Source organism: Penicillium angulare, assembly GCF_028827245.1.
Source record: "Penicillium angulare strain IBT 27051 chromosome Unknown utg000004l_segment0_segment0, whole genome shotgun sequence".
NCBI lineage: Eukaryota > Fungi > Ascomycota > Eurotiomycetes > Eurotiales > Aspergillaceae > Penicillium > Penicillium angulare.
Genome location: NW_026623163.1, coordinates 2681803 through 2706935, shown reverse-complemented (window position 1 = coordinate 2706935; position 25133 = coordinate 2681803). Strand labels below are relative to the sequence as shown.

At 45.9% G+C, this 25133-nt stretch overlaps 11 protein-coding genes across 11 annotated transcripts; 3 read left to right on the top strand and 8 right to left on the bottom strand.

The window, feature by feature from the left end:
• Positions 1–11: 11 nt before the first annotated feature.
• Positions 12–299, bottom strand: N7478_004953 (uncharacterized protein; the record flags this gene model as incomplete). The annotated part of the gene is made up of 1 exon (XM_056921167.1): positions 12–299. The coding sequence occupies one exon, from the start codon at positions 297–299 to the stop codon at positions 12–14; it is 288 nt and encodes a 95-aa protein (XP_056779204.1).
• A 1482-nt stretch (positions 300–1781) lies between these two features.
• N7478_004952 (dienelactone hydrolase family protein) lies at positions 1782–2585 on the top strand (the record flags this gene model as incomplete). The annotated part of the gene is made up of 2 exons (XM_056921166.1): positions 1782–1996; positions 2060–2585. 2 exons carry the CDS (start codon positions 1782–1784, stop codon positions 2583–2585), a joined length of 741 nt encoding a protein of 246 aa, XP_056779203.1.
• A 762-nt stretch (positions 2586–3347) lies between these two features.
• On the top strand, positions 3348–3686 carry N7478_004951 (uncharacterized protein; the record flags this gene model as incomplete). The annotated part of the gene is made up of 1 exon (XM_056921165.1): positions 3348–3686. One exon carries the CDS (start codon positions 3348–3350, stop codon positions 3684–3686), a length of 339 nt encoding a protein of 112 aa, XP_056779202.1.
• A 275-nt stretch (positions 3687–3961) lies between these two features.
• N7478_004950 (uncharacterized protein) lies at positions 3962–4690 on the bottom strand (the record flags this gene model as incomplete). The annotated part of the gene is made up of 1 exon (XM_056921164.1): positions 3962–4690. The coding sequence occupies one exon, from the start codon at positions 4688–4690 to the stop codon at positions 3962–3964; it is 729 nt and encodes a 242-aa protein (XP_056779201.1).
• Positions 4691–5249: 559 nt separating this feature from the next.
• N7478_004949 (potassium channel family protein) lies at positions 5250–7531 on the bottom strand (the record flags this gene model as incomplete). The annotated part of the gene is made up of 3 exons (XM_056921163.1): positions 5250–6974; positions 7032–7170; positions 7245–7531. The coding sequence occupies 3 exons, from the start codon at positions 7529–7531 to the stop codon at positions 5250–5252; spliced, it is 2151 nt and encodes a 716-aa protein (XP_056779200.1).
• Positions 7532–9872: 2341 nt separating this feature from the next.
• Positions 9873–11102, bottom strand: N7478_004948 (uncharacterized protein; the record flags this gene model as incomplete). The annotated part of the gene is made up of 1 exon (XM_056921162.1): positions 9873–11102. The coding sequence occupies one exon, from the start codon at positions 11100–11102 to the stop codon at positions 9873–9875; it is 1230 nt and encodes a 409-aa protein (XP_056779199.1).
• Positions 11103–13516: 2414 nt separating this feature from the next.
• N7478_004947 (uncharacterized protein) lies at positions 13517–13741 on the top strand (the record flags this gene model as incomplete). The annotated part of the gene is made up of 1 exon (XM_056921161.1): positions 13517–13741. One exon carries the CDS (start codon positions 13517–13519, stop codon positions 13739–13741), a length of 225 nt encoding a protein of 74 aa, XP_056779198.1.
• Positions 13742–16116: 2375 nt separating this feature from the next.
• Positions 16117–16419, bottom strand: N7478_004946 (tetratricopeptide repeat protein; the record flags this gene model as incomplete). Its single annotated transcript, XM_056921160.1, has 1 exon — positions 16117–16419. One exon carries the CDS (start codon positions 16417–16419, stop codon positions 16117–16119), a length of 303 nt encoding a protein of 100 aa, XP_056779197.1.
• A 239-nt stretch (positions 16420–16658) lies between these two features.
• Positions 16659–17180, bottom strand: N7478_004945 (uncharacterized protein; the record flags this gene model as incomplete). The annotated part of the gene is made up of 1 exon (XM_056921159.1): positions 16659–17180. The coding sequence occupies one exon, from the start codon at positions 17178–17180 to the stop codon at positions 16659–16661; it is 522 nt and encodes a 173-aa protein (XP_056779196.1).
• A 1258-nt stretch (positions 17181–18438) lies between these two features.
• On the bottom strand, positions 18439–19524 carry N7478_004944 (uncharacterized protein; the record flags this gene model as incomplete). The annotated part of the gene is made up of 1 exon (XM_056921158.1): positions 18439–19524. The coding sequence occupies one exon, from the start codon at positions 19522–19524 to the stop codon at positions 18439–18441; it is 1086 nt and encodes a 361-aa protein (XP_056779195.1).
• Positions 19525–21858: 2334 nt separating this feature from the next.
• Positions 21859–24348, bottom strand: N7478_004943 (Zn(II)2Cys6 transcription factor; the record flags this gene model as incomplete). The annotated part of the gene is made up of 1 exon (XM_056921157.1): positions 21859–24348. The coding sequence occupies one exon, from the start codon at positions 24346–24348 to the stop codon at positions 21859–21861; it is 2490 nt and encodes an 829-aa protein (XP_056779194.1).
• Positions 24349–25133: the final 785 nt, after the last annotated feature.

Below are 25133 nucleotides of genomic sequence, written 5' to 3'. Positions count from 1 at the left end.
ATATTTCGTCCTTAATCAAAATCTTCAGTTTCCGCATTCATAGCTTGGAAAACATCATAGTCCTCGTCCTTGGGGCGCTTCGTAGGGGTGTCGGGAACGGGATTGCCCGTGGCATCCATGTGCTCGGCTAGCAACTGACTAGGACCCAAGTTCTGCTCCTTCTTCTGTGGTTTCTGCTGGGTTGAACTGGCAGAGGCAGTCTGTGTGCGTGTCGAATCTTGGTTTTGAGTATTATTGAACAGACGGCGCTGCTGATCAGCACTGTCGTTGAAGCGGCTTTCTTGTTTGGACACTGGCATGATTATGGAGATATTGTTATCTGCAGACAACAATGCCAGATTATCATTAGCCATATGTTCTTTAAACCTGTCCGAGTCTTCTCCACGCTGTGCCACTGTATCGTTGCACTCTGTGAATTCCAGGCTCGAACAGATCCATTATGCGATCATAGTAGATTATACGTACCTGTCGATCAATTTTCCAAAGACGATGATTTTGTTATATTGTAGGAATTAGTAGGTCGTCTAGCGAGTCATAATTCTTCTACATTTATATATCGAACCTCTTTCTGGGGTTGTTGGATTTGGTGGCGGGATGATACGATAATGACGACGACTAGAACCACCTTCTCCGCATTTGCCATTGGGTGAGAATTCGATGCCACATTCGCTTTCTTTCTCGAAAATAATGTATATTGGTTAAACCAGTCATTGTTAGGAAGGGAAGCTTGCTGGTTTGGTTCATTAATGATTTGGTTGCGGCTTTTCCATGGATTGCGTTTGTCCAAGATCATGGGGTTGTTTGTTGCCACAAACAAATCTTGATTCGGCTATAATAGCGCATCATGGGTCAGGCCTACGGGCTAGACGTGGCGATAAGATGAATTGAATTAAATGCAGCTGTTGATTTGTTATTGCGCCTTCATTGGGTCCAATGCTGTAGACACAACGACCTCGGGACCATCCATGGATATTGCCCCATAATGTCATCATGGCACTGATTAACTAGTCCAGAGTCCAAATACCTCCGTATCTTCAAATACTGGCAGTGACAATCATTCAAAATATTTTATTATTTATTCTACCGCAAGGTCATCAATTTCAGGAATTTCGGCATACAAAACTTTCAGAGTTAACCCCAATCCATCCGAGCATCTTTGGAATCCTGAAGTCATATGTGCATGGTGGCTGTTGTGCCAATGATGGATATAACTGGGAGTACTACTAATAGTACTAGCTAGTAGTCGACATGCTGTAAGTTCTAATATTGCGAGTTTTTCGAAGGGCTTGACAAGATTTATTGGTCAGAATGCGTGAATAATAATCACCTTGCAGTAGTCACCCGGCCATTTTTATTATTATATATGATATTTACTTGACTGAACAGCCATGGTGAATCCGTCGAGTTGAGACATTCATCTCATTTGTGACTTAACAAATTCCACAGATGTTAAGGCAGGCACCCGACCACATGGTACTACTATAGACAGCCCATGGGGGTCTAATTGGCTGATCTTGGCCCGCGACAAGACGCCGTGACTCATAGCGGGGTAGAAATACACACCGATCTAACTGATAGGACGTGTTCAAGACTTTGGAATGTGCAGAAGATTGTACAGGATTCAGGATTGCGAAGCACTTAGTCCAAAGAAGCCCTTAGGCCCCTCATCAACTTCCGCTAGAACCCGTGTCTTCGCACCCCTCTATCTTAAATAGCTAATATCATCCTTCGACTGCGTAATAAACCCAGATCGGATACTAAACATTTTAAAAAATTGCAACATGAGCGAGTGCTGTGTGAAAGGCTTTAAATGGGCTGGAACGCCCAAAGGCCATGAAACAATTCTATCAGGAAACGCAACCTATGTGACTGGAAGCAACAGAGACGTCGCCATACTAGTTATACACGATCTCTTTGGATGGACATTCCCAAATATCCGACTTCTAGCAGATGCCTACGCAGAAGAAGTGAACGCCACCGTATACGTCCCAGATTTGTGAGTGCACTCGGATAATACTCACAATGGTCGCGGTATACTAACAAGTGGACGTATATGAAGCTTCGGCGGCGAAGCCCTTTCATCTGAAATCCTCCGCAAAGACCCCTCAGAATGGGGACCCCTTCATCTCGCCGCATTCTCAGTACGTAACAGCAAGGAAGTGCGGGAGCCCGAGATTATCTCCTTCACCAAATATCTTCGACGTATGCATCAGCGTATTGGAGCTGTTGGATTTTGTTATGGCGGATGGGCAGTTTTTCGTTTAGGAGCGAAGAAGCATGAACACCTCGTTGACTGTATTTCAACGGCACATCCTTCCTGGCTTACTAAGGAGGAGATACAGGATGTTGGTGTCCCGGTGCAAATTATAGCGCCGGAGATCGATCCAGTGTTCACTCCTGAGTTGAAGGAGTTTAGCAATCGCGTTATCCCATCTTTGGGATTACCCTATGATTATCAGTATTTCCCGGGATTGGAGCATGCATTTGCTGTGCGAGGGAATGAAGGTAATCAGGCGGAGAGGAAAGGACTTGAAAGAGCGAAGAACGCGGTGGTGCATTGGTGCAAGCAATGGCTTCATGAGTAAATAAAGCCTAGATCAACTCTGGAAAGCGAGCGTTTATGCTATTTAACTGGAAATTGGAGCTTCCCTAAGTTACTACTGCCAATGTAGCCATAGTTCTATGTTATAGGACAAAGAAATGGAAAAGGCTTCCCTGGAATTCCACAACGGTTAGAATGGAAGCTGAGACGAGAATTCCAATCAAATCCTTTCTAATAATAATCGACTGCATATACAGGTAATCAAACTTTTATCAATCATTGATCGACATTAATAAACAACAATGATTGTCGGGGCGGACCGGCATTGGAATGTGGCGGCCGCCTTGATCTGGAATCAGATAATTCAAATCCCTTAAACGGCAGTCTAGCTCGTGAACGGAGTTTGCAAGGTTTGCTTGTCATTTTTAAGGTATGCGCGGTTAGCGAGGTTCAGTCATAGTGGCATTTCCGGGGGTTGATCACTGCCCATATCGAGAGTGCTGGAACTATCGGCCTAGTTCCGTGTTACTGTGGAATTCAAGGGCAGAGAAGAACTCTATGAACTCTGGGGAATTATGTGGAGGGGTACCACGCGCATACTTTGATTCTGAATGTGGCAGCAGGTTGATGACTGGTGTTTACACTATTTAAAAGGCATTAAACCCCGCCCTTTGAGATAAATGAAGCGCATTCTATTTACCCGATTTACGACGGGGTGGGCAATCTGGTATTAATATTGAACGATTGAGTCCCTTTCGATATTGCCCATTTCATGCATCTACCTATGCTTATGACACACTCCAAAATGACCCTCCAACTACCCATTTTCCCGCTCGAATACTTTCAAACGAGTCCTACGAAACGGTTCCTATCATTGAAGAATAGCCCCGGCGTTCTGAACCCAGCATATATCGACGAGATTTTCCAAGAATTGAAGCCTATAAAGCCAGACAACTTAATGGGAGAATGGGACGGATACATTCTATCAACCGGACACCCTTTTGAAAATGAGCTTGAAGAGCTCAATTGGTTCGGTAACACATTCGACTCCAAAGACGATGTTGCGCCTCTCATTGTGGCGAAGAATGGTGACCGAGTTCGTTTTGAAGACTGGGGACTCGCATCGGTAAGATACCTCCTTTAAAACTTGAAATCATGCAATTTTCTTATATCAAGATGTAGCTTTGTGAAATTAAATACCAAGGCGTCGTCTCCGCGGCGTTGATATACGACGAACGCCCCATGGTGGTATACTACAGAGCAGTACGATCAGACACAGTGGCAGGAGTGATAGAAAGTAAACTATTCGGAAAGTCCAAAAGAGTTTATTTCTACTTGACAAAATAATATGTATATACAAAAGTGATATTTCAACGCATATCAAATACTAGTAATTGCCACCTGGGCAGTGCATCATGATCATTTTTCCTTCCAAGTATCATTAATCTCATCCCCAATAACTTCAATCTTATCCCAATTTAAACAACTCCAGTTTTCAGGCTTCTCAACAGCCTCAACAAAATGCATCATAGCCAAAACGGCCTGCTGAGCCCAACGCTTCTTGCTAACTTTTCCAACACCAACCGCCAACGGCGGCAGAAGCAACGATTCAATACGTTTACCTTCGGATGCATTCTTGGATCCCGACGTAAGACGACGATTATGTCCTTCAACCTGATTTAACAGACTCCAAACACACTCAAATACGATCTCTCGATCCCAATTCACATTCTGAGGTTCCCGCATAGTAGGACAAATAGCGACCCATTCACATCCACGCGAGTTCTGTTTCAGTGCCTCTGGAAATTCGACAAGGGTGCACGAGCCTGGTGGTGCATAGCCTCTCCATTTATCGTAGAGAACTAGTTGAGTTGCCCGTGTGAGGGCATGATAGTCATCGTGTGGACTGAAAGTCATTGAGATGGCGTGGTCGAAGGCGCCGTCTAAGCGGCCGTAGGAGTTTGCGGGGGAAACTATGACGTCGTATTTTGTGAAAGGGGGAATATTATTTAGGCGTTCATTTATGGGTGTTATTTTTATTTTTGCGGGTGAGTGATTTGGCCAGATTGTTTCGAGGGCTGAGTTGAATGCGGTTATGAAGTTGATGTCCATGCATAAGAGGTAGATTTCGGGGATGTTGGAGGTCATTTTGGGATTGGGTGAGATTGATAGGAATTCGAAATAAGGAATCGGTATATAGATGGATATAAATTGAAGGGTTTAAGTTTCTGAGGGTCAGGGCTCCACTGAATCTATTTAACTATTCAATGTTTAGTGACTCCAAGGTAGGCTGCCTTGCACAGCCTCGCAAGGCAGTGAAGTTATTTTGTCCTTGCTCTACCCCACTATACTATCCATGGATGGAAATTATGTTCGGACTAGTAGGCAATTGGCAACATCCTAATTGGATTAGTTGCCAATATTTCTACATAAATGGGACAAAGGTCTTGGATTTTCAAGTACCAATTGGAATACACGAGGAGTTTGGGGTTTCAAGGTTTTTATGTAGCCATAACCGAAGTATGAGTCTGAAAACTTCAAATTTTGGTATAGTAAATTGTACAAATCAGGAGCATCAAGTCAAGTATGTGCATTGAAAACAATAAGGGTATATCAACCTGGGAGATCAATAGCGAAATAGTAAAACATCAATATGTTCGGAAGAAAAGTAAATAAATAAGAAGGCAGGCTAAATGCAACTAGATCGTCAAGATTCTTCAATCCCTAAATCTTTCTCCTTTTGCAATATCGCAACTTCGGTCATGTCCTCTGCAGGACCCGCTCGAGCTTGTTCTTGGGTGGAAACATACCTCACCAGACTCTCGCAGAGTCGATCAAGGACCCACTCTGGTTCAGTCTGATGGGCCAACATGGGACTTTTTTCTCCAATCCAGTCCCAGTTTAAGACGCCGTACTCATCTTCATCAAGAATGATGGTATCATTCTCGTTCCTACCGTGGGACTGGCTTGAGGGACCTTCTGACGAAGACGGTCGAGACCGAGGGTTAGTAAATTGAATGAGACGAGTATACTCAACCCACTCTTCATAATTGTACCTCTTACGCTTACCCTCGCACACGTCCTGAGTAATACTCCGAATGGCAAAGGCAAGTTGCTGAGCAAGTTCAAAGGGTGATGGGTTGGTATGTCGTGCAAGTTCTTCAATGGTTCGTCTAGGTCGATTTGAAGGCGACATGTTTCGGGGACTCCGGGGTCTGCTCTGTCGCATATTTTCCGAGGCTTCGACATCTTGGTTTCTCGCTTCAACCTCACCGTCCATGTCTGTTCCGACTTGGAATCCTCGCTTCAATCGCTGTTTCTCTGCACGCCTCTGGAAAAACCCGACGACAAAAGGCATACGAGCGATAAAAGACGAATATGTCCCACTCTCAGGCATGATGAAATATTCAGCGAATTTCTCTGTTCCATGCTTGAACCCAGCGACGACTGTGTCGCTCATTTGGGATATAAGGATGGTCATGGTGGGAATCCCAATGAGTGACCACATCACAAAGAACGGCCGACCAGCATTTGATTGAGGAGTGAAATCGCCATAACCAATTGTGAGCAATGAGCAGAAACAGAAGTAGAGGGCCTCGAAATAGGTCCATTTCTCTAGCTTCCAGAATACGACAGCTCCGCAGCTCCATACGATTCCATATGCGATTATACTTATAATCAAGTCGTTCCAGCGACGGAATCGCATGGTCTCGTACTGTATAGCTCTCATGGCATCAAATCGATCCTTCTCTTCCCTCATAACAAGTAGCTTGGGCCGACGACCAGATGCTATCGCATTGATGGTGGTGCGGATCGGCTGCTGCTTTTTATGACGAGTGCGATAGGCAATCTCAGATTGTTGGCGAAAGAGTGCTGGAGGGATCACCTTTCCTGGATCATTCGAGCTGATCTCATCAAAGGTGACAGATCGATCATACGTGGTTTGCCGTTTCTGTTCGATATGCTTTCGGACGACATTGTCGTAATGAATCTCCTTGGCAAACCGATGAATACTGCTTATAACCAAACCAAGCATGATCACACCAAACACGGCATATGGCCAGACAAGACCTCTTCCAACCGACGTCTTGGGTGTCACGTCTCCAAAGCCTAAAGTCAACACAGTTATATCACAAAAGTACAACGCATCTGCAAATGAAATGCCCAGAACCCTTTGAAATATAGCAGCGCCGATGAGAAGCCAGACGACAAATGCAGTCATCTGCAAAATGAGGGTTCTCTGATCATCGGTGAGTGAAAAATGCTGCGGATACCTGCCCAGGAAGTATCCAAGCATATTAATCATTAGGAGAAAGCTCAAAATGAAGTAGAGGATGGCTGCAATGACAGCACTCCAAAAGGCCTGTGAATAAATGTCTTCCGTGCCATCCGGTGGACTGTATATGGAAAGAGATGCAGTCAATCCCATCAACTAAGAACAATAAGTCTGATGAACAGTAGAAGTATACAAACAGCGGAGACAACTCACAATACCAGGTGCCAGGAACCACAAAACAATCGTAACCGGAAGAGCAATAATGTAGCGCACTGTTTGCGTGAAATTAAGCAACAGAAAAATATTGCCTACAACACCACAAAACAGCGAAACCGCATTGAATGCCGTAACCCTGCGGCGTGAACCTATCAGCAAACAATCTTCCAAACATTCCCCTTTGTACCAGCTCAGAATGAAAGCGCATACCAGTGCGGATCATCGTAACCCTCCTGCACCCAATTTCCAGCCGGCCCATCAATCTTTGAGATAATCTTGCTCCGCCACGGCATGACCAGCGCAACAATCGACATCACATTCGCCAACGGCCCCGCAGCAGCAGCTACAAGCGGAATAGCCGTAGAGGCAATCCACCAAGACTGAGGCTCATCATCCTCCGGCGGTCTCATATGAAAGTGACTCGTAAAGCGTTCCCACGGCGAGCACGCCGCATCCTGTTCGGCAATACTATGGCGTGGAGGGGGGCCATTCTGCATTGTTCATTCGGGCTGCATGCGCGAGATCGGAAGGATCAAGAAACGTGGGATGATTTTCGCGATTTGCCCGGGATCGGATCGGGCAACTGCCGCTGCAGGTAGCTGAAACGTCAAGCTGCAAGTGGTCCGTGGTCCGTGTAGACTCGATCTGACCTGATCTGATCTTAGCGGGGTGCGCGTTTCGGGATCTTACCCTTGGTCGACTGGAGTTTACCGCGACCGATAGCAAAATCGGTGGTTCTGTCGTTTATCGCGAGGGGTTTGTTGGACTCGAGAACAGGTTTCTGGGGGTGGCGTTGGAAACGTTCAAAGAGAAGAAGTGAATGGTATTGTTTCATGCGCAGGTGATGTCAACCGGCATGACGGGAAATGTTCAACCTTGGAATTTTTTGTTGATCTGCAGTCCCGTGACCGTCCCCACAATCTGTGCTTCATGATTTTATTGTTTAATGTTTGGAGATAGGTAGTGTATGGATTGGGAAGCAGAGGGTGTGAATGATATTTGGAGAGCTATGGAGCTATGAAACTTTGGTATAGTGGAGGATGGAGAAGCCAAGCCTGCTAGTTCTAGGTTGGTCGTAGCGTACTTCGTACTCGTACCGCGGTGAGATAGAAGAGTTCATTAGAATGGATTTAACTCTTATCAAAGGATGGAATATCTAAAAAGATACATAGAGAAGTATGGATTATAGGTATCTTAAGGCAAACCTTTCTTCTAAATCCTCCTCGAAGGATTCTATGCTTCTACATACACAAGTCCTGTCAGCTTACAATTTTCTGGTTGGACTAAATAAATCACCAAAAATCCTACTCTATTCCACAATATCAAGATGAAACAAGTAACACAAATCTCACCTTACACAAAAAGTTCACCTGACATGATCAATCTGACCCTCACACAATATCTCTCTCGCCATACGATGAATAGTAGCTAGAAAAACTCAAACCCGTAACACGACATCCAAAACAAATCCTTCAAAAATCCTCCAAGAGATAAGATAATGAAACAAATAAAAAAGAACATACCAGAAATGATATTAATAGCCTTGACCCCCAAACCATGTGCCAAAAAACCTTATCTAACCGTACAACATGCATTCGCATTCATGCACACACTCATCCTGCCGTCCACTGGCCCGAGCCCCCGCACTAGAATTGATGCACAGTACACCTCAGCCCATATAAACGCACAACGCTGATAGGCTCGCCACGCACCACCGTCATGGCCCCCGCACCAACTTGGGGCCGCGGACCAGTAACGGGCCTTATCACTTGCAGCAAGCTGCAGGCGTCGTTCCGTGCTGTTGGTGGGATGGTGGGTGACATCAGCCAGTGCCGTCATTGGGGCGTAGGTACCTGCTTCTCGGGCGTACAGGGCGAGGCATAAGCTACAGTTGGACGTAGGTACTCAAGGGTGCATGCAGGAAGGGGGGTCGATGCGTATGTAGAGGTGAATCGTTGCCTTTTTGGGGATTTGCATACATTGATGGAGGGGATGAGTGGAAATAAGGAACAGTACCAACCGGCCTCGGGAGTTGACTACAGTACTAGTATACGATGGGGAAGAGAGTTACAAGATGAAACTTGGAAGTAGAGATGATGAGACGATGTCATGTATTAATGTTGAGATCCGGTGGCTCTATATACAACCCTGTTGTTTCTTTTTTATCCTCCTCGAACTCAACATCAATAACGACGATATAGGAAAAGTGACAAAAGGAATGACTTGTGAGAATGAGAATAAAATAAGAACAGAACAGAACAGAACATAACAGAACAGAACAGAACAGAAAACGAGGAACCAAAAATAATAATCGCGAGATGGTATCATCAAAGCAGAATGACACTGGCATCGATGGCAAAAAATGAGGTAAAAAGCATCAGCGTACGGACGCCGGGGAATCCAGAAATAAAATTGAAAAAAAGGACGCCGCCCTAAACGAATCGAATCGAGACAGGAAATGCAGGCGCCGAAACCCAAAAAAAACGGACTTCTTTTGGAGGTTCGCCCCAGCTGGGGGCGTGAGAGCCGTCAATTTAACCCATGACAGCAGTAGCAGGAACAGAGCAGAAACAGGAAAAGAAAGCTGTAACGAGTAGAAGCCAGCCGAAGCCAAACCTAACGCGCTGCAAATGCAATTCAACAATGTCAAATGCTCCCAGTGTATGACATAAGAAATAAGAGAAGAAAGGGGAATCAATAAAAACGATAACGATAAAAAACAAAGATATAACTTTCTTCTTTCTCTGTCGGATTCGCTCCTCTTTCGGTGTATATGATAGGTAGGTAGTGTAGTGTAGTTGTAGTGTGTAATAATAGTTGTTGTAAAAAATAAACCGTCTATTTGGCGGACGGTCGGCGTAGAATATCTTCGCAGTTGGCGTCGAATCGCATATTCCATAAGCGTATGCTGTTCATCAACTTCTCTGTATTCTCAAGTTCACGGTCACGTCCGAAGATCGATTCGACGAATTCGCAACCTGCATTACGCCCCATAGATACGGGCGCACCCTTGCCACTTTCCCTTTTAGCAGCCTTCCACATGTAAAGTTCACAGCCCTTCAGGAGCTTCTTAAAACGGCCCCACAGTCGGTCGCCACTTTCTAAGAAGTCCTCAACGATTTCCTGGGCATCAATACATTTGATTCGTGGGAGACATTCGTCAGCCCGTTTCACCTTTCCCGCAAGCTTGATAAGTAACAGCCACAAATCACCCGCAACGTCAGCCATGGGCGTCGATGCGCCATGGTGGAAGACAGTCCAGTCGTAGATCCATTTACCGAGCGAATTGGCATCGAATACACTGCCGAGAAGAATAATAGGTGCCTCGGTAGGATCCCAGTTCTTTATCGAGTAACCTGCTGGAATGCCGACTCGTTCTGCGTCTTCCTCAGTGGCGACAACTGGCGGTTTAGTGGCGGGGGCTGGTTTAGGCTTGTTTGGTGTACGGGTTGAAGTTGATTGGCGACGGGCACGGGATGAGCGACGAGTTGCTTCGATATCCTCCTGGTTAGGAGCCTGAGTAAAGTAAAAGTGAGAATCAGCGGCTGGGTTTGATTTGCGTTGAGAAGTCGACGCGGTACGACGATGTTGGCCTGGGCCTTCTCGTTTGGAGGTTGAAGCTGCTGGGGGACGGCCAGGGCGTGCTCGGGACTCGCGAAAGGTGTAGTGAACATCTCCTGCATCGTCGACCACATCTACGAAGATGGGTCGTTTCTGCGATTGCGGCTTGGCTCCGAAGCCATCCCCCGCAGGATGACCGGTCGTATGGTTGCGACGGTGTTTGGACGTTCCGCCAAAAGAAGCACTTACATGATCGTGCTTGCGCGGCGGAATGCCATATTCAGGTGTCGGTTCGTAGTAACTTTGCGGGTAGGCGTAGTAGCCGGGTTCCTTGGTCGCTGTGGCTGTGTAGCTGGCCTTGCGGGTGTGTCGTCGCGAGGTTCCTCGAGGAGATGTGTAGGGGTTGGCGTACTGAGATGCGTACTGGGCGTAGTAAGGCGAGGTTGGTGGCGACTGGGTGTAGTCGAAGTTAGACCACCCGGGTGGTGGACTAGAATAGTGATACATTATTGCAGGCGCAGGCGCATGAGCAGGTCGCAGCTCGAGTAGAATTCAAAAAGCTGGGACCAAAGTAATAATGTATGCCGGTAGAGCAGTAGAGGGTATAAGTGGCGAAAATCACACACGTAGAGATGGAGATGAGCAAGAATATAGGGAAATCAACACCAAAAACAGACAAGAAACCAAACGACCCGAATATATTATACAGGATATCGAATGCACCAGAGCAGAAAAGACGCCGATGGAGAAACAGCACAAACAAGTTGGGAGGAAAAGAGGTCGAGTAGGACCGTCACCGTGGTACGGTTTCCGATCGGAGAGAGGAGGGTTGACAGTGAATGTGCTGAGAGTGCATTTGAACGTTATTCGAAAGAGTCGGCGAGAAGGGGGCTTGGATGAGACCCGTAACGAGAACTTGGAAAGATCTCGAATCTCGAAGGCTTGTTTATGTGATAATTTTTTTGGTTTTGGATTTTTTTTGGTTTATAAGAAACCAAAAAGTGGTTTGGGAGGGGAGACAAGAAAGGACTCCTCAGCGGAGAGAGGGACCGTATATAGAAAGTGGAAAAAGAGAAGCGAGGCAATGCTAAACAGGCGAGAGAAGTGGAGATGGGAAAAAATCAACCCAATATGAAAGAGAAAAAGGACGAAGAAATGGATCCGCCAGATGGTCAGCGTCGATTTAACTGGGGGCGGCCAATCAGCAACCCCTAGACAGGGGCCGGCGTGGGGGGTGGCTTTGAGGGATGTGGAAATAAGGACTGCAGGCACTAGGAGGTATTACGATGTTACACGTATTGCGGTTTATAACTTGTACGATATTTAAACTGCATTCTAAACTCCGAGTTTCAAGTTTCTATAACACTGATCGGGCGCATCTTTTATATATAGATCCTTTATATACTATAATACGTAGAATTTGACATCAGATGACTGGAATTCGCCTCTTTTGAATTCCCCTTTTGACTCATACTATAATCGAGTCATAATAGAGTCACCATAGAATGACTCTATATTAAATTATTATTTGTATATTTGTATGACTATCTTACCTACTTGCAGGCCAAATGTTTCATTCTACCGTCGACACAGCTACCCCTCAAACTAGTCCAGATGGAGACACTCGGCTTCGACCACTATGCAACTATTCTGTCAGAACCCCTCTTGATTCGGGCACCGGCCAACTGCATCCTGCGACTTTGGGTCGTTTGGTTAGATTGGAGAAACAAGTGAAGCAAGAAAATACCAAACTAAAATATATTCTAAATCAAAAACAAACCAGGGTAATGGAGGGGCATCAGGCAGAATGACTGGCTACACTTTTTTTTCTTCAGTATCCTGCCTTAAACGCTCAAATCATTAAACATTTATAAGAAATAAAATAAAATAAGAAGATGGTGTGAAAGGAGCGGGGGAAAGCCTGATCCAGCCCTCCAAATCCCGAGTCTCTAACTGGTCCCATAACATAGTAAGTGATTCATAGATATCTCGCTAGACGCTTTAGCTGCGTCGCGTGTCAGGCCTTTGTTGGATGGCACAGGCCGCCATGTGCTAGGCTTCCAGAACTGGGCCAACTTTGATTTCCTTGTACAGTTCATTCTGCATGAACCCATCCTTAGCTGCAGCATGTACGGAGTATGTAACTAGTATCAAACATTAGAAAATGGGCATATCGCCAACACTGCCCTACCCGGGTAAAGCCATCCCACTCAGGATTTGAATCTGGCCTGCCCAAACGACCTGCCTGACATCGTCAGACGAAGGAACCATGATAAAACCTCCGATCGGATCCATGGTTGGTGGGCGGCTCCTCTATTGCATCGTTCGGGTCTTCGACGGCCCATCCCGTATGGTACCAGTGGTTCTAACAACTCCACTGACCCCATATCGCGTTGTTTTAGACCACCCAAACCCACTATGTTGCCATGGCAAGAGCTGATAGTTTAGAACTAGATACAACGAAAAAGACCCCAAGGAGTAATACTGAAGAACATACACACTCCATCAGTCAGAGTTTTCTTGTGTTATTTACACACACTTCACTTCCCTTGTTGGGCAACATCACGGACCAGGCGCTTTACCGCCGGTCGCTGGGCAGCAACCACGTTCCTTTTAGGCCAAAATGGATCGTAGAAAGAGAATTTTTGCAGACCGCAACTTGCATATCCACCTTGGTGTAAATGCCGAGAAATCCCACAAAGAAATCTGCCTCGTGAGCAAAAAACAGATGCAAATATCTAGATTCGAGGGCTATGTACCATCGAAGCACCGAGTATATTCGAGACTAGGTATTTCTAAGCAAAGGAATGAGAGTGACAAATTCGTCAAATTCGAGTTTAATATTCGCTATAGTATTACTATATCATTCTTTTTTTTTGAATTGAGTATATTCAATATCATCTATATAGTATAATTTCAACATGGCCGATGTACAAAGTGCGACCGCATCCAAACCAAACCCTAAGCAGCCCACACGCATCCACTCTCCTCGAACTATGACGTCCAATCCTGTCCAACGCATCCAACAACTCTGGAATGGTCTAAAAGATCCTCAAACACAGAAGACCAATGATCCACCCGTATTACCCTATTTCACAGTCAAGACAACCAAAACAAATCCCACTATCAAACCCATGACCATCTAATACCAGCTCCACCACCAACTAACGCTACGCTCACGCACCAACCGAAGGGATAGAATAAACAACAGCCCAACCAGCCAATTCAGTCCTTACCGACCACACCAAGGAATTCCAGGTCCATCCTTGACGAGTCAAGGGTTATAGGTAGAAATCTTGATTTTCTTTTTTGCTTTTTTTGCTTTTATCTTTTTTATTATTCTAGATGAGTCAACGCCCTTCGAGAAAATGTGCCACACCCCTTTCTCTTCTGTTCGGGATTCAGGTTGATCCAACGAGAAATCCAATCCTGCGCCACCAGTAGGCAGCGCCGATCCTGCAAAGTCGCACATGGCATGTACTTTTGTTTTGTGATTTATTTAAATTTACATTTCGATTTATTCTTTTAAAATCTATTTATCATTGACTCATTTCATTTTGCATCCCACAAACCAATTTTGTTCAAAATTCAAGAAATCCCACATCCCTACCATTATCCATCCAATATTATACTTTGTACATTTGCATTTACACATCATGAAGGCGTCTCCACGCACAGCCCAGTAGTAGCAAAGTACATAGTACATAACATCGTACATGAGATCATGATGAGAGGCTCCCAGTTTCTGTAGTCCTAAATTCCTATTTTTATAATTCGCCCCAGCATTCCCAGCTGAACCTGGCCCTGACCTTGACCCTGAACCAAATCCAGAAACAGCACGCCTTAGCTGGAAATGTACGGAGTACAGCTATGCGTGTACCACTGGCATTGGGAGAACAAGTACCAGCCAACTCCGTCTATGTATTTCTTACTGTGTCGGCACAGCCTTCTGGAACAGCCTGCTTACCCTCTTTTAGGGCCTAAACCCCACCCACCCACCAGCTAGTGGGTAGCCCGGTATGATTAGGTAGAATGTTTCCAAGGTTGTGTGGGGCGTTGGGGGCGTCTGCGCCAACGGGCTGGGACGCATGGAGCGTGTAATCTGCTCTTCGGCACGCTGTAGGAACATAACCTTGCTCGGGCACATGTCTGGGCGTCCACTGTTAGTGGATGAGAATGCAATAAGGCTTGTTATTATTGATGTACTGTTGAAATGGTGTGGGTGTTGCTTTTGTGTGACGGGGCTTGCAAGTGTGCATAAGCTTACTACTCCCGATGTGAAAATAGTATACATAGTAGCGCATGAATAGTATAGTATAAGAAAAGATAAGTTCAAAGTTCGGTTTCTAGTTTACTCAAAGACCTACATTTGATATAATGTTTAATTTTTTTTTTCTCTTATCATTCTTTGTTTTGTTTTTCCTTTGTATTGCTTTTCCTCCTTTCGTATCGAGGCTCAGGGGGGATGCGTGGATATAGAGAACTCATTTCAAAGCACGGCCGCTTGGTATTATTATTTTAAGACACAAAATCAACATTTAATTTCGCTTGTTTGATTGGTATTAAATTGCAAAGTCAAATTTGAAAAAAGAAAATTCTGTTGATACCAGCCCTGGAGTCTAACGCTTATGTACAGAGCACTCCGTACTCATGCAGCATGTGTAGATCTGATGAATCATGTACCCCCTTGCGCGATCTGAGATCAAAACAAACCACCTGCTACTCTTCTCCCTCCAGAATGCTTCAGAAACCCGATCTTTATTTACACCATGTCAGATTCTTTCTTCATTCTTTTCTTCTTAAATCAAGGGATTATCTTCCTAGAATATTCTTTGTGCGTTGTGCGCGCACTGATCACAAGGAGTTCAAGGGATGCCCTTACCCTGAGCCCTATGGTCAAAGCTCCCCAACCCGTGGGAAATTCATAAAAAATAGGGGCTCATGGAATTTAATTCCCGTGCCATACAGTCAGGGATGTAATCCTGCCGCTGCGAGAGATTGAGCACCTGTTGTGGCTGTTTGTGTTTAGTATCAGTGGTTGGTAGATGGCGTTTCTCCACAGGAGCTCGAGACATGACGGGATGGCTTCCGTGTCAGACCGCTTGATAGATTGAGCATATGAGAAGTGCAGAGCAAATACACTCCGTAAAAAGGACCTAGGTCAGATGTAAATTGGCCCCACTTTGGCTTGATGTCCGAGCATTAAGGACCTAGGCCTTGTCTATAGAACTAAGAGTCCAAGCACTATCACCCCGTGCATAATGGGCCTGCGGGAGCGCATGAAAACTTCTGATATACATGTGCAAACGGCTGAGTTGAAAACTTAATAGAAAAAGCGGTCTCCGTTATGGATTGCAAGTATGCTGGGCTCTTGTTTTGTCTTTTGTACCTCGGGCTTGCAATATTTTATTGCTTCGTTTGTAATGATAGACCCATAACAGTACGACAAGTGATAGTATTTTATTGCAAGATCATGCTAGTAGGCGCGCAGTACGGTCACAGTGACGCGAACTTTCCATGCTCAAGCCTGCTTATCCTCTCTCTCTTTCTTCCAGCTCCTCGAATACCCAGCGGATGCTTGTACAATAGAATCTTCAGCTCCCAAGGATTGAATTTGTTTATCGTAGCTTTCCGTCATCAATTCAATGGCTTCATCACTTTGTCTAAGTGATTTTAATGTTACAGCAAGCTTGCTCATACATTCAAGTGTGTCCAGATGCTCTTCGCCAGAGGTCTCCTTTTGTAAAGCCAACTGTTTAGTATGCAATGATTCCGCCTCTTGCCATCTCTCTTGCTGATGATAGCACGTGGCCAAATTATGCATTGTCAAGAACTTTCTCCATTGTTGGTTGAGCCTCCTGGAATTGGCGTTGCATAAGATATATCACAGCCATATCAAAAGTTCGTTTTCAAATTGGTCCATTCAGGTTGTCTGCTTTAGATGACCCCATAATGTCTACGTGCATGTCCCGATCACCCGCTGGAGTCGATGATCGTCTTTGTAAAGATCCAGAGCTTTGACCTTCTAGGTCTCCCAATCGAAGTCCTTAATGTCCAGCGCTCTCAGAAGCCCGCCAAAAAGGCCATTATATCCTTCCAATCCACGGGACTATAACCACAACAAAAGCGGAATCCGTGTATAATATCCCCGTTCCTAACAATGCTTCCAAGGTCTGAATGTCCTTTAGCCTCAAAACATTCCGCCAAAAAGGTTCTATCCTCACTGATAAAGTTTGCACCCTCATAGAAGTCAGCTACATCGAATAGGACAATTGGTGAATTGAACGTCCCTAATTTAGAACTGGTATGTGCCCACTCCCAATCGATTACACTGGTAATACCAAAGTCATCATCAACAAGTATGTGGTCACCTTTGTCGTCGGCATGCTTCAAGTAGAAATTGCCATAATCGAGACTATTTTGAGTAAAAACGTTCGAAACTTTATCCAAGAGAAACCGGTGAATCAAAAAAGCATCAATCGGCCGATCCGCGTAAAATCCCTGACGTGCAATCAAATCCAAAATGAGCTCGATTCCCACGCGGGCACACTCTACAGTCGAGGAGAAAGGACCGAGTGCTTTCATTTTAGGATCATGAAAATCTGTCAACGACTCTCGAGCAAATGGACCAATACTGTAAGACCCAGGAGAAGACATGGACCCCAATAATTTAAAGGGGTGGTTTTTTAGGTCTATATAGACATCTGAAATGACCGACTACTTTCCTTCTCTGCTCAAGAGTAGCAATGGACCACCGCAAGGAACGTCCAGGCAATTTCTCCATAAGGATATACCCAACCCCAACAGGATTTGTGTCGGAAAAGTTGAAGTCAAATACTTTCGGAACTGAGACTTTTGTTTTGTCGCTAAGAAACTGCAGGGTTGCAACTACGCCTTGTAAAATATAATCCCGTAGTTCTTGGGGTGGAGAAGTAGCATTCGACTTTCGAGTATGCGCCAGCCAACCGATCCCATCATTGAAGGTAATCTCTATATTATAGTTCATGCCTCCCATAACAGAGCTTCCTTTGCACTGTCATACGCAAGATCATTCGGTATGAAACAAGAACGACCTTCGCGAAGAGCCGAAGCTCGAGAAATCAGGGCAGTGAGGTTGATTTTCTCCACAAGTTGAGTGATCTCATTGCTTTCAGCTTGCTTGGCGAGGGTGTCATATTTATCTGCATCCTACCCATGATACAATAATCAGTATAGTCTTGAAATCGGTATTATGTTTGACGGAACTCCCATTTGGGACAAATATGGTAATCCGGCCCCCAGTGTTTCACGCAAACGTGACTACTGCATAGAATGCATCCTCCGATTCCACGAACGGAGGGGTTTTTACAATCTTGAATGTCACATGGCCACATCATTTTGTGCCAATTTTGTCTATTCCTCAGCTCAGAGATGGCAGAAAGTGTGATCCGGTCTGTCAATTATGTGCAAGTTTAATGGAGTGTGCCACGCGAATTTTGGCGACTGATGTGGAGAGAAGAAAATGTAAACACACCGCCAACTGAACGTGACGGCTGAGCAGAGCCCCAAAGATCGCTTGTTTCCCTATCAAAGCCACCGAGGAATTTCGGAGTGTCTGATTCCACACTTTCAAATAATCGGCTCCAAAAGCACAAATCACTCAAATGTTACTCATTATTACATTTTCTCAGTGCTATCATGTAATGCGCAGTATGCTTCATGATTCATCTACCATAATTGGCAACTATAGCCTGCCCTGAGTATTTGGATGTAGCATGCCCCAAATACACAGCTGGGCAGACCTGACGATGCTGCATATTTGAGAATTTTTATAGTATCAGAAAGAACTTGAACATAGTAAAACCTAGCAATTCTGCGCATTCCGAAATTCCTCTGCCCAAGGGAAATTCTCATACCTCGACCCATCCTCTCGAAGTCTCACAGTCGAAGGCGCAAAAACCCCATTGAGCATCCACGGATTTCCATCAACAGGAAGCGGCAACTTCCTCAACCGCATAGGACAAAACCCACAAGTAGCCACCTCAAGCCTCCCAGTACCCCTATAAAGTGTCATGGCATCCGTGATAAAATTGGAACACAGAACATACCAAGGCTCATGAGATAAAAAGTCCTCCCACTGCTCATAGGACCAAGGAGCCTGCATAGCAGCACTGATAACCTGATGAACTCTCACACCTTTAGAAAAAGCATACTTGTCACAGAAGTAATTCGAAACAGGATCAGCAAGATGTTTCTTCCATTGCCAAACTAGTGAGAATTCCGTGGCTAAGAATCGCTGATCGGGTCTAAGGCGGGGTAAGACGTATTCCAACATGGATTTGTGTCCTTGTAAAGTAGGCATGTGGGGGTGTAGATCTGCACCCTCAAGCTCGGGCCTTGAGGCGATGAATCGGATCATGCGTTCGATGGCTTGTGTTCGTTTTACAGGGAGATCGAGGCGATTAAATGCACCCATGTATAGCTTTGGTTTGCTGGAGTCGGTGATTCCTCTGCGGAAAGAAATGACTGCGTCTGCTAACGATTCGTAGAAGACGTTTAAGCGTTGATCCGCGTGACCTTTTTGGACTTCAATGAATGGTTCGTTCCCAATGACTAGGATGTTGACTTTGTCCATGAGAACTTGGAGCACGGCGTTCAGACGCTGGAGCTCGATGGTATGCGCCGCGGCGCCGATTAATGGAAAGCTCAGCTCAGAGTAATTCCATTTGAGGCTGAGGACTATCTTGTATCCAGCGTCTATGGCTCGGAAGAGAGCTTGTATGTTGGGGTCTTGGGTAACATGTTTTGTGTCTATTTGGTGCATGTCTATGAAGCCGCGAATCCAGGTGGCGTTTACCTGTTGAAGCTCCTTATGGTTTATCCATGTAAGCTTTTCGTTGTAGTTTGCGCCGAGGCCGCCTAAAGCCGGGGGAAATCGTCGGATTGTCATGTTTAGCTTTGGGATATATAGAAGATAATAGGTACAGAAAGACAAGGACATAGACCGGCACCAGCCACGGTTAACGAAGACCATGACGTCACACCCCTCTTGTCCACTTTAGGTATAGCTTATAGATGGATGGCCACACCAATCGAAGTAGAGGGTTCTTTTTGATATTTTTTAATCATAATAATAATGTCAATGTTTACATATAAGTAATTCTAAAAGGTAATAAAAGGGGATGTTTTCAGCAAGATGATACTCCTATAGTTGATTGTGGTATGTAATAATTAGTATACATGAATGTTTTTCCTTATGTAAAAGGGTCAGAAATATGGTTTCTGTCCGATTCAAGTTATTGTCAACATTTGCCTTGTTTTGTCCCATTCAAGTTTCAGCTTCGCAGAAAACAACGAAGCTTGAAGAACTATAGCAACTTACAATGTAGATAATGCATTGTGACAAGTAGTATTAGGTAGCTCCTGTAGCAGCCAATTCGGCATACTCTGTGAATGAAGGATCCAACCAGGGTCCTGTCCACAGGTTCGTCATTGCGGCGTCGGGTGCATACAGTGACGAGACTTCGAGGAACATGTCGAGCTGATCGTCGCTCCCCAAGGCTGCTACAGACGTCTGGCCGTCGATTATGGAGTCGTGGCGGGTTACCCATACTATATCAGCGTTGAGCCAAGATCATACAGATGGCGTTGTATATTAAGCGGGATATGGAGAACCAAAGATTTACGTACAGTATTTTCAGTCTCAGATGCTTTCGGGTCAAAAATTCCCTGATGAGTCTGGGATCGGAAAGCGACCGTAAAAACCCGGTCCTAAATTTCAGCATTTCCGTACAGGTATGAAGGACTAGAGTGATGTTTACACACCCCGATGTCTAATTTCAACAATAAAAGGCAGAAAGACCGGTCAAAGCAGTATTCACACCAGAAGAACCGCTATTGAAGCTCAATAGTATATGGATCTAGGTTTTCAGACGTGACTTTCCGGTGGTATCGAAGTTTGACGCACAACCGCAACACAAAGCCTACTAAATGCCTGTCCAAGTATAAGTAGTTGGGATATAAGAAGAAATGACTTGTGACCTACCAGATCGGCGGCTCCTATAAATTTTCAAAGTTGTTAGTAGTATGCAATATATTGCCACTTCAATACTGCGACTTACTGAAGCTCGGAAATGATATTGCACGAGACATAGAAGGGCCTGTACTGTTTCCAAATTCTGTAAAGACATAACAGCTGGGAGGTAGCATCGAGCACGAGCAAAATAGGCCTAACAATTAGAACTTATTTCCTTATAAAATTATGGGCATGCCCCTACCTCAGGCGAGTGCTCAGGATTTGACACGAAGCTAGCACCAATAGCATGGGCAATCCAGATGGAAAAAGCTCCTGTACTGTATAAGTCGCCATGTCAGAGCTTGGGTTAAAAGAGATCTTCTTACTCACCAGTTTGTGATCCAATTGGAGCATGGTTGGGTGTATATACAAGAGATTCTCGATCTTGATGCTAATCGCGGACTTGAGCCCAGTCAACGATACAGTAGCGTGCCTGAACATAATGAAAGGCTGCGTCTACAAGATTCCGAGCGGTGTTGCTGGACGGAAGACCAGGAAGACAGTCAACATCCGGGTCTGAAGGAACGGCACTGTTGTAGAGCATGTCGAGAATAGCGAGTTCAGAGCTTGCTCTTTGAGGCTCGCGCGGGGCTTCGTTGAAATTTCCTGTGCAATTCTCTTGCTCTCGTGGACCCTGGTTGGCAGGAGGACGTGCCTATTTGGTGTTGGGTACAGTGCAAAATTTGTCGCGCCATGAGAATGCAAAGTTCTTGCACTGCCACTCCTCTGGGGCTCACTTCGTCGAAAATTGGCGGCGCGTAGTTGGGATTCTAGACTTTGCACTCTTGCTTCCAAAGTCGAAACGTATCTGTACCAACTCACGGCCTTATTTTAATACAGTAATACTATATGTACACGATACGCCTAGATATACGAGGGGGGTGTAGTCGTTTGTTTGAAATGTTCAATAAAGGATCTCTATGTAGTCTCTATATCCCTGATAGTTCGAACCAAGGCTTGAGATATATCCCATTATATGCAAATCCCTTCGTATATGGCCCAGATGTACAAACGAAAGACTAACGGGCAAGAGAAGAAATAATAATAGAGTAGTGCAGTGCTGGTGGTATCATGATCATTAAATGTCCCAAGCTTCCTAGTCGCTGAAGTCCAAGAAACACCCATCCAATTCCCATTGGGTATAAGTCAAAAACAGAGCAAAAACTTTAAATTCCCATGCATCTGGAAATGAGTAACACGTTGGTTGAATCATGCTACCATGTACTCTCCTTCACCCCGCTTGGCTTGCATAACACGAGCCCACCGGAAGGCCTGAGATGGAGCGGAGCCCGGACCACCGTTGAGGAGAGAGGCAGAGCCCAGCTCAGAGGGGTAGACTGGATAAGAAGATTCGTCTGAATATTCCACCCAAATTTTCTCAAGTAACTCCAGGCAAGAAATATTGTTAACAAACCCAGAGTCCTTGGAAATGTCCTTGCAGCGAGCACGAACGACCGCCCGATGATCTTCTTGGACACATTCGGATCCAACAATGAACAACGGCCAGAGGAGATAGACATCTGATTGAACAGCGCGAATACAATGCATGGCTAGATGCACAAGATGTTGAATGCGCGGATGGCGTGAAGGAAGGCTCGGTTCTGCGAGACGCTCGCAGTAGAGAAGGGCAGCGTGACGAAAACATTCAGAAATTTGGTAGACATCTGAAAGATTTTCGATAGCTACATGATAAGTCACAGATGGGGCGGACGGTGAAGACTCTGGAATGAATGTTGGAGAATTCCATGATGGGTTTTTCGGTGAAATGGATGGTGGTGGAGAGGGCATTGTAGTAGTGATGGGAGGGTCGAATCTCCAGGATTCGAGACGTTGACGCAATGAATACCACTCGGTCCAAAATGCAGGAGAAGATGGTTTTCTGGCCTGTGCATCACTTGGGGGAGGAGTAGGGATAGAGAACCCATATTCGGAATTGAATTGGTAGCTTGGACCGGTAGGTCCTGTGACGGATGCCCATCCGGGGAACAACATATCCGGCGGGAGGGATGTGGTAGGGACGGAAACATCAGACGGACTAGTCGATTCTGTGGGTTGCTGGTCCTGACTGAGAAGATTCAAACGTCCCAGTTGGGAGATTAGTTTGAACAAGCGACCATCGCAGCCGGCCAAATTCTCAAGGCCCCATTCCCCATCTGTTACTGAGCTGATATCCAAGCATCTCCCTCTGAGCTGCACGTCACGGTCATTCGTGGTGGCGGTCAAAGTGTCAAGCCAAGAGAACATGCGAATAAACCATTTGAGGTTATCACTTAAGGCCCGTGAGTGGCGCATTCGAATCGCAAGTAGCCGTGTGACACCGGCAAATTGGGTCCGGAACTCAGCAACACCTGTATCGCATCCATGAAATAGACATAAAACCAACAGTGTAGCTAATACTGAATCTGATAGTCTGCGGTGAGGGTCCGCCAGGTCGGCATTCAGAGCTTTCACCGCCATCGCTCGGTGGTGATTTTCCTCGCGGGCGTAGCCCTCGGGGACGGACATGCCATACTTATCTTGAAATGCTTCATCAGTGAGGGCTCGATGGGCCATTGAGGACATGCGCGCAGGCAGTGTCCTTTCCGTGGACATGTGGTTTCGTTCGCGCCGTTGTCGTAGGTTGCTTGTAGACAAAGTGGCAATAGCTTCTTGCAGGGCTTCGCTCTCCTGGGCCAGCCGCAAGACATGGGTTTTGAAGGGATTGGTTGGGCTGTCGAATGCCACAATCATGGGTGCGATAACTTCGGTGAAATAGCCAATAAGATACCGCAGGCGAGGAGTGCGGCCAATAGATCGCGCGAGAAGTAACTGCGAGTACGATGGCGAATGGCCAGCATTCCATAATATCGAACTCCTCGAGTTGGTTCTTTCATAATCTTCATCTGCTTCTTGTTTTGGGGACCATTCTTGAGTCGGTGGTTGTCCGTTTGAAGCTGCCCAATTTCTTGTAACCGGCCAAAGTGGACTGGCAAAGGTGGTTTCTGGGCTAAGTCCAGGGTACGATCCTGATCCCTCCGATTTCACGCTTACCACACTTGCCATGCTTGGACTAAGTCTATTAGACGCCCCGGGCTGACTTGGCATCGGAAGTCCTGATATTTGAGGAGGGATGGCGGGTGCACTAGACAAAGTATGCGGATCCGGCATATCCATCGACCAGGCCATATTAAACGAGTCCGGCGTATTTGATATTGACGAGTGGCGCCAATTATTTGAATTCGTCGCGTCCAAGCCCGCTGCATTCATATTGGAAAATCCCATATCCGCTGAAGCAGCCGAAGCAGCCGAAGCAGGCGCTGGCGCTGCGGCCTTCGAGTCTCGTGGGGCGGTCGTCCGGTTTTGCGGTGGTGTCGGTAACGATTTCTGTGCTTGTGATGGTTTCTTCGCTAGCCCCTCCGCCGACGTATCCATCACAGGGAGCTTTTGACCTCGAAGTTTACCCCGACTCGCCACTCCCAAACCCCATGTCAACGTCGTCTTGTATCCCGAACACTCTCGGCCGAGCTCAAGGCACTGTGAGCAATATGGACGGCGGCGATCGCATCGCGCTCCACGTTTAGAGCATGTAAAGCAGTCATCGGGGGCGCCGCTCACGACGGTTCTCTTACGGCGTTTTCGGACCGGTGCGTTTGGGTCGACTGCCTTGCGGCCTTTGCCTTTTGGAGGTTCCGGCGGTTGTTGGGCTGCACTTTCAGACATTGTGGTCTAGTCGGGCAGGATACACCCTCAGGGTTTCCATTTGGCGTTTGCCGAGGAAGGAGGCCAGGGTAAGGCTGTTGACCGTGCACGGGGACGTTTCGTGGAGATTGTATTATAAGGAAGATACTGGAGCGGAAAGTAATTAAGGAAGTGGGTCTGGATGTCCACGCAACAGATGGAACAGTTTGAACGGCACTTATTCCAAATTCGATGAATAGGAGACGTGATATATACTTGAAGGAAATAGTGACAAGAAAGAAGGTTTAGGGGCGTGGATTAAAATGCTGGGGGAGAGAGACAGAGTGGGAGGGAACGAGGGAACGAGAGGATCTTCCCCGATGATCCGCGTTTGCTCCAATTCAGGCAAAAACTCGTCTTTTTATCCCTCAGGTGGCTCCACTCATTGATCGCCGTAGAAGATGCAAGTTCACTAGTTGCATGTCTAACTTTTGGGAACTCTGGTTCAAATCTCGAGTTTTGGTGCCCCATTTCCATTGAAGTTAAAGTGGGACGCAGGCTAAACTGTTGTTGACTTGATTCCAGTGGCAACCACTGAATTAGATTGAGGATGGGATGAATGTATGGGGAATATAGATCTGGTAATTGAATATTTATATTTATGAATGACATGAAGACCAGGGGTACCATGGATGTCCACACTAGAGGTGTTGTACTAGTAGATGGTCACTTGTCGCTATAAAACGCCTCAGTAAGTAGTAGCCCCGGGGCCATCTCGGGGGCCCCATAGTATGTGACTAGCGATTTATTTATTTAGTAGCTAATCC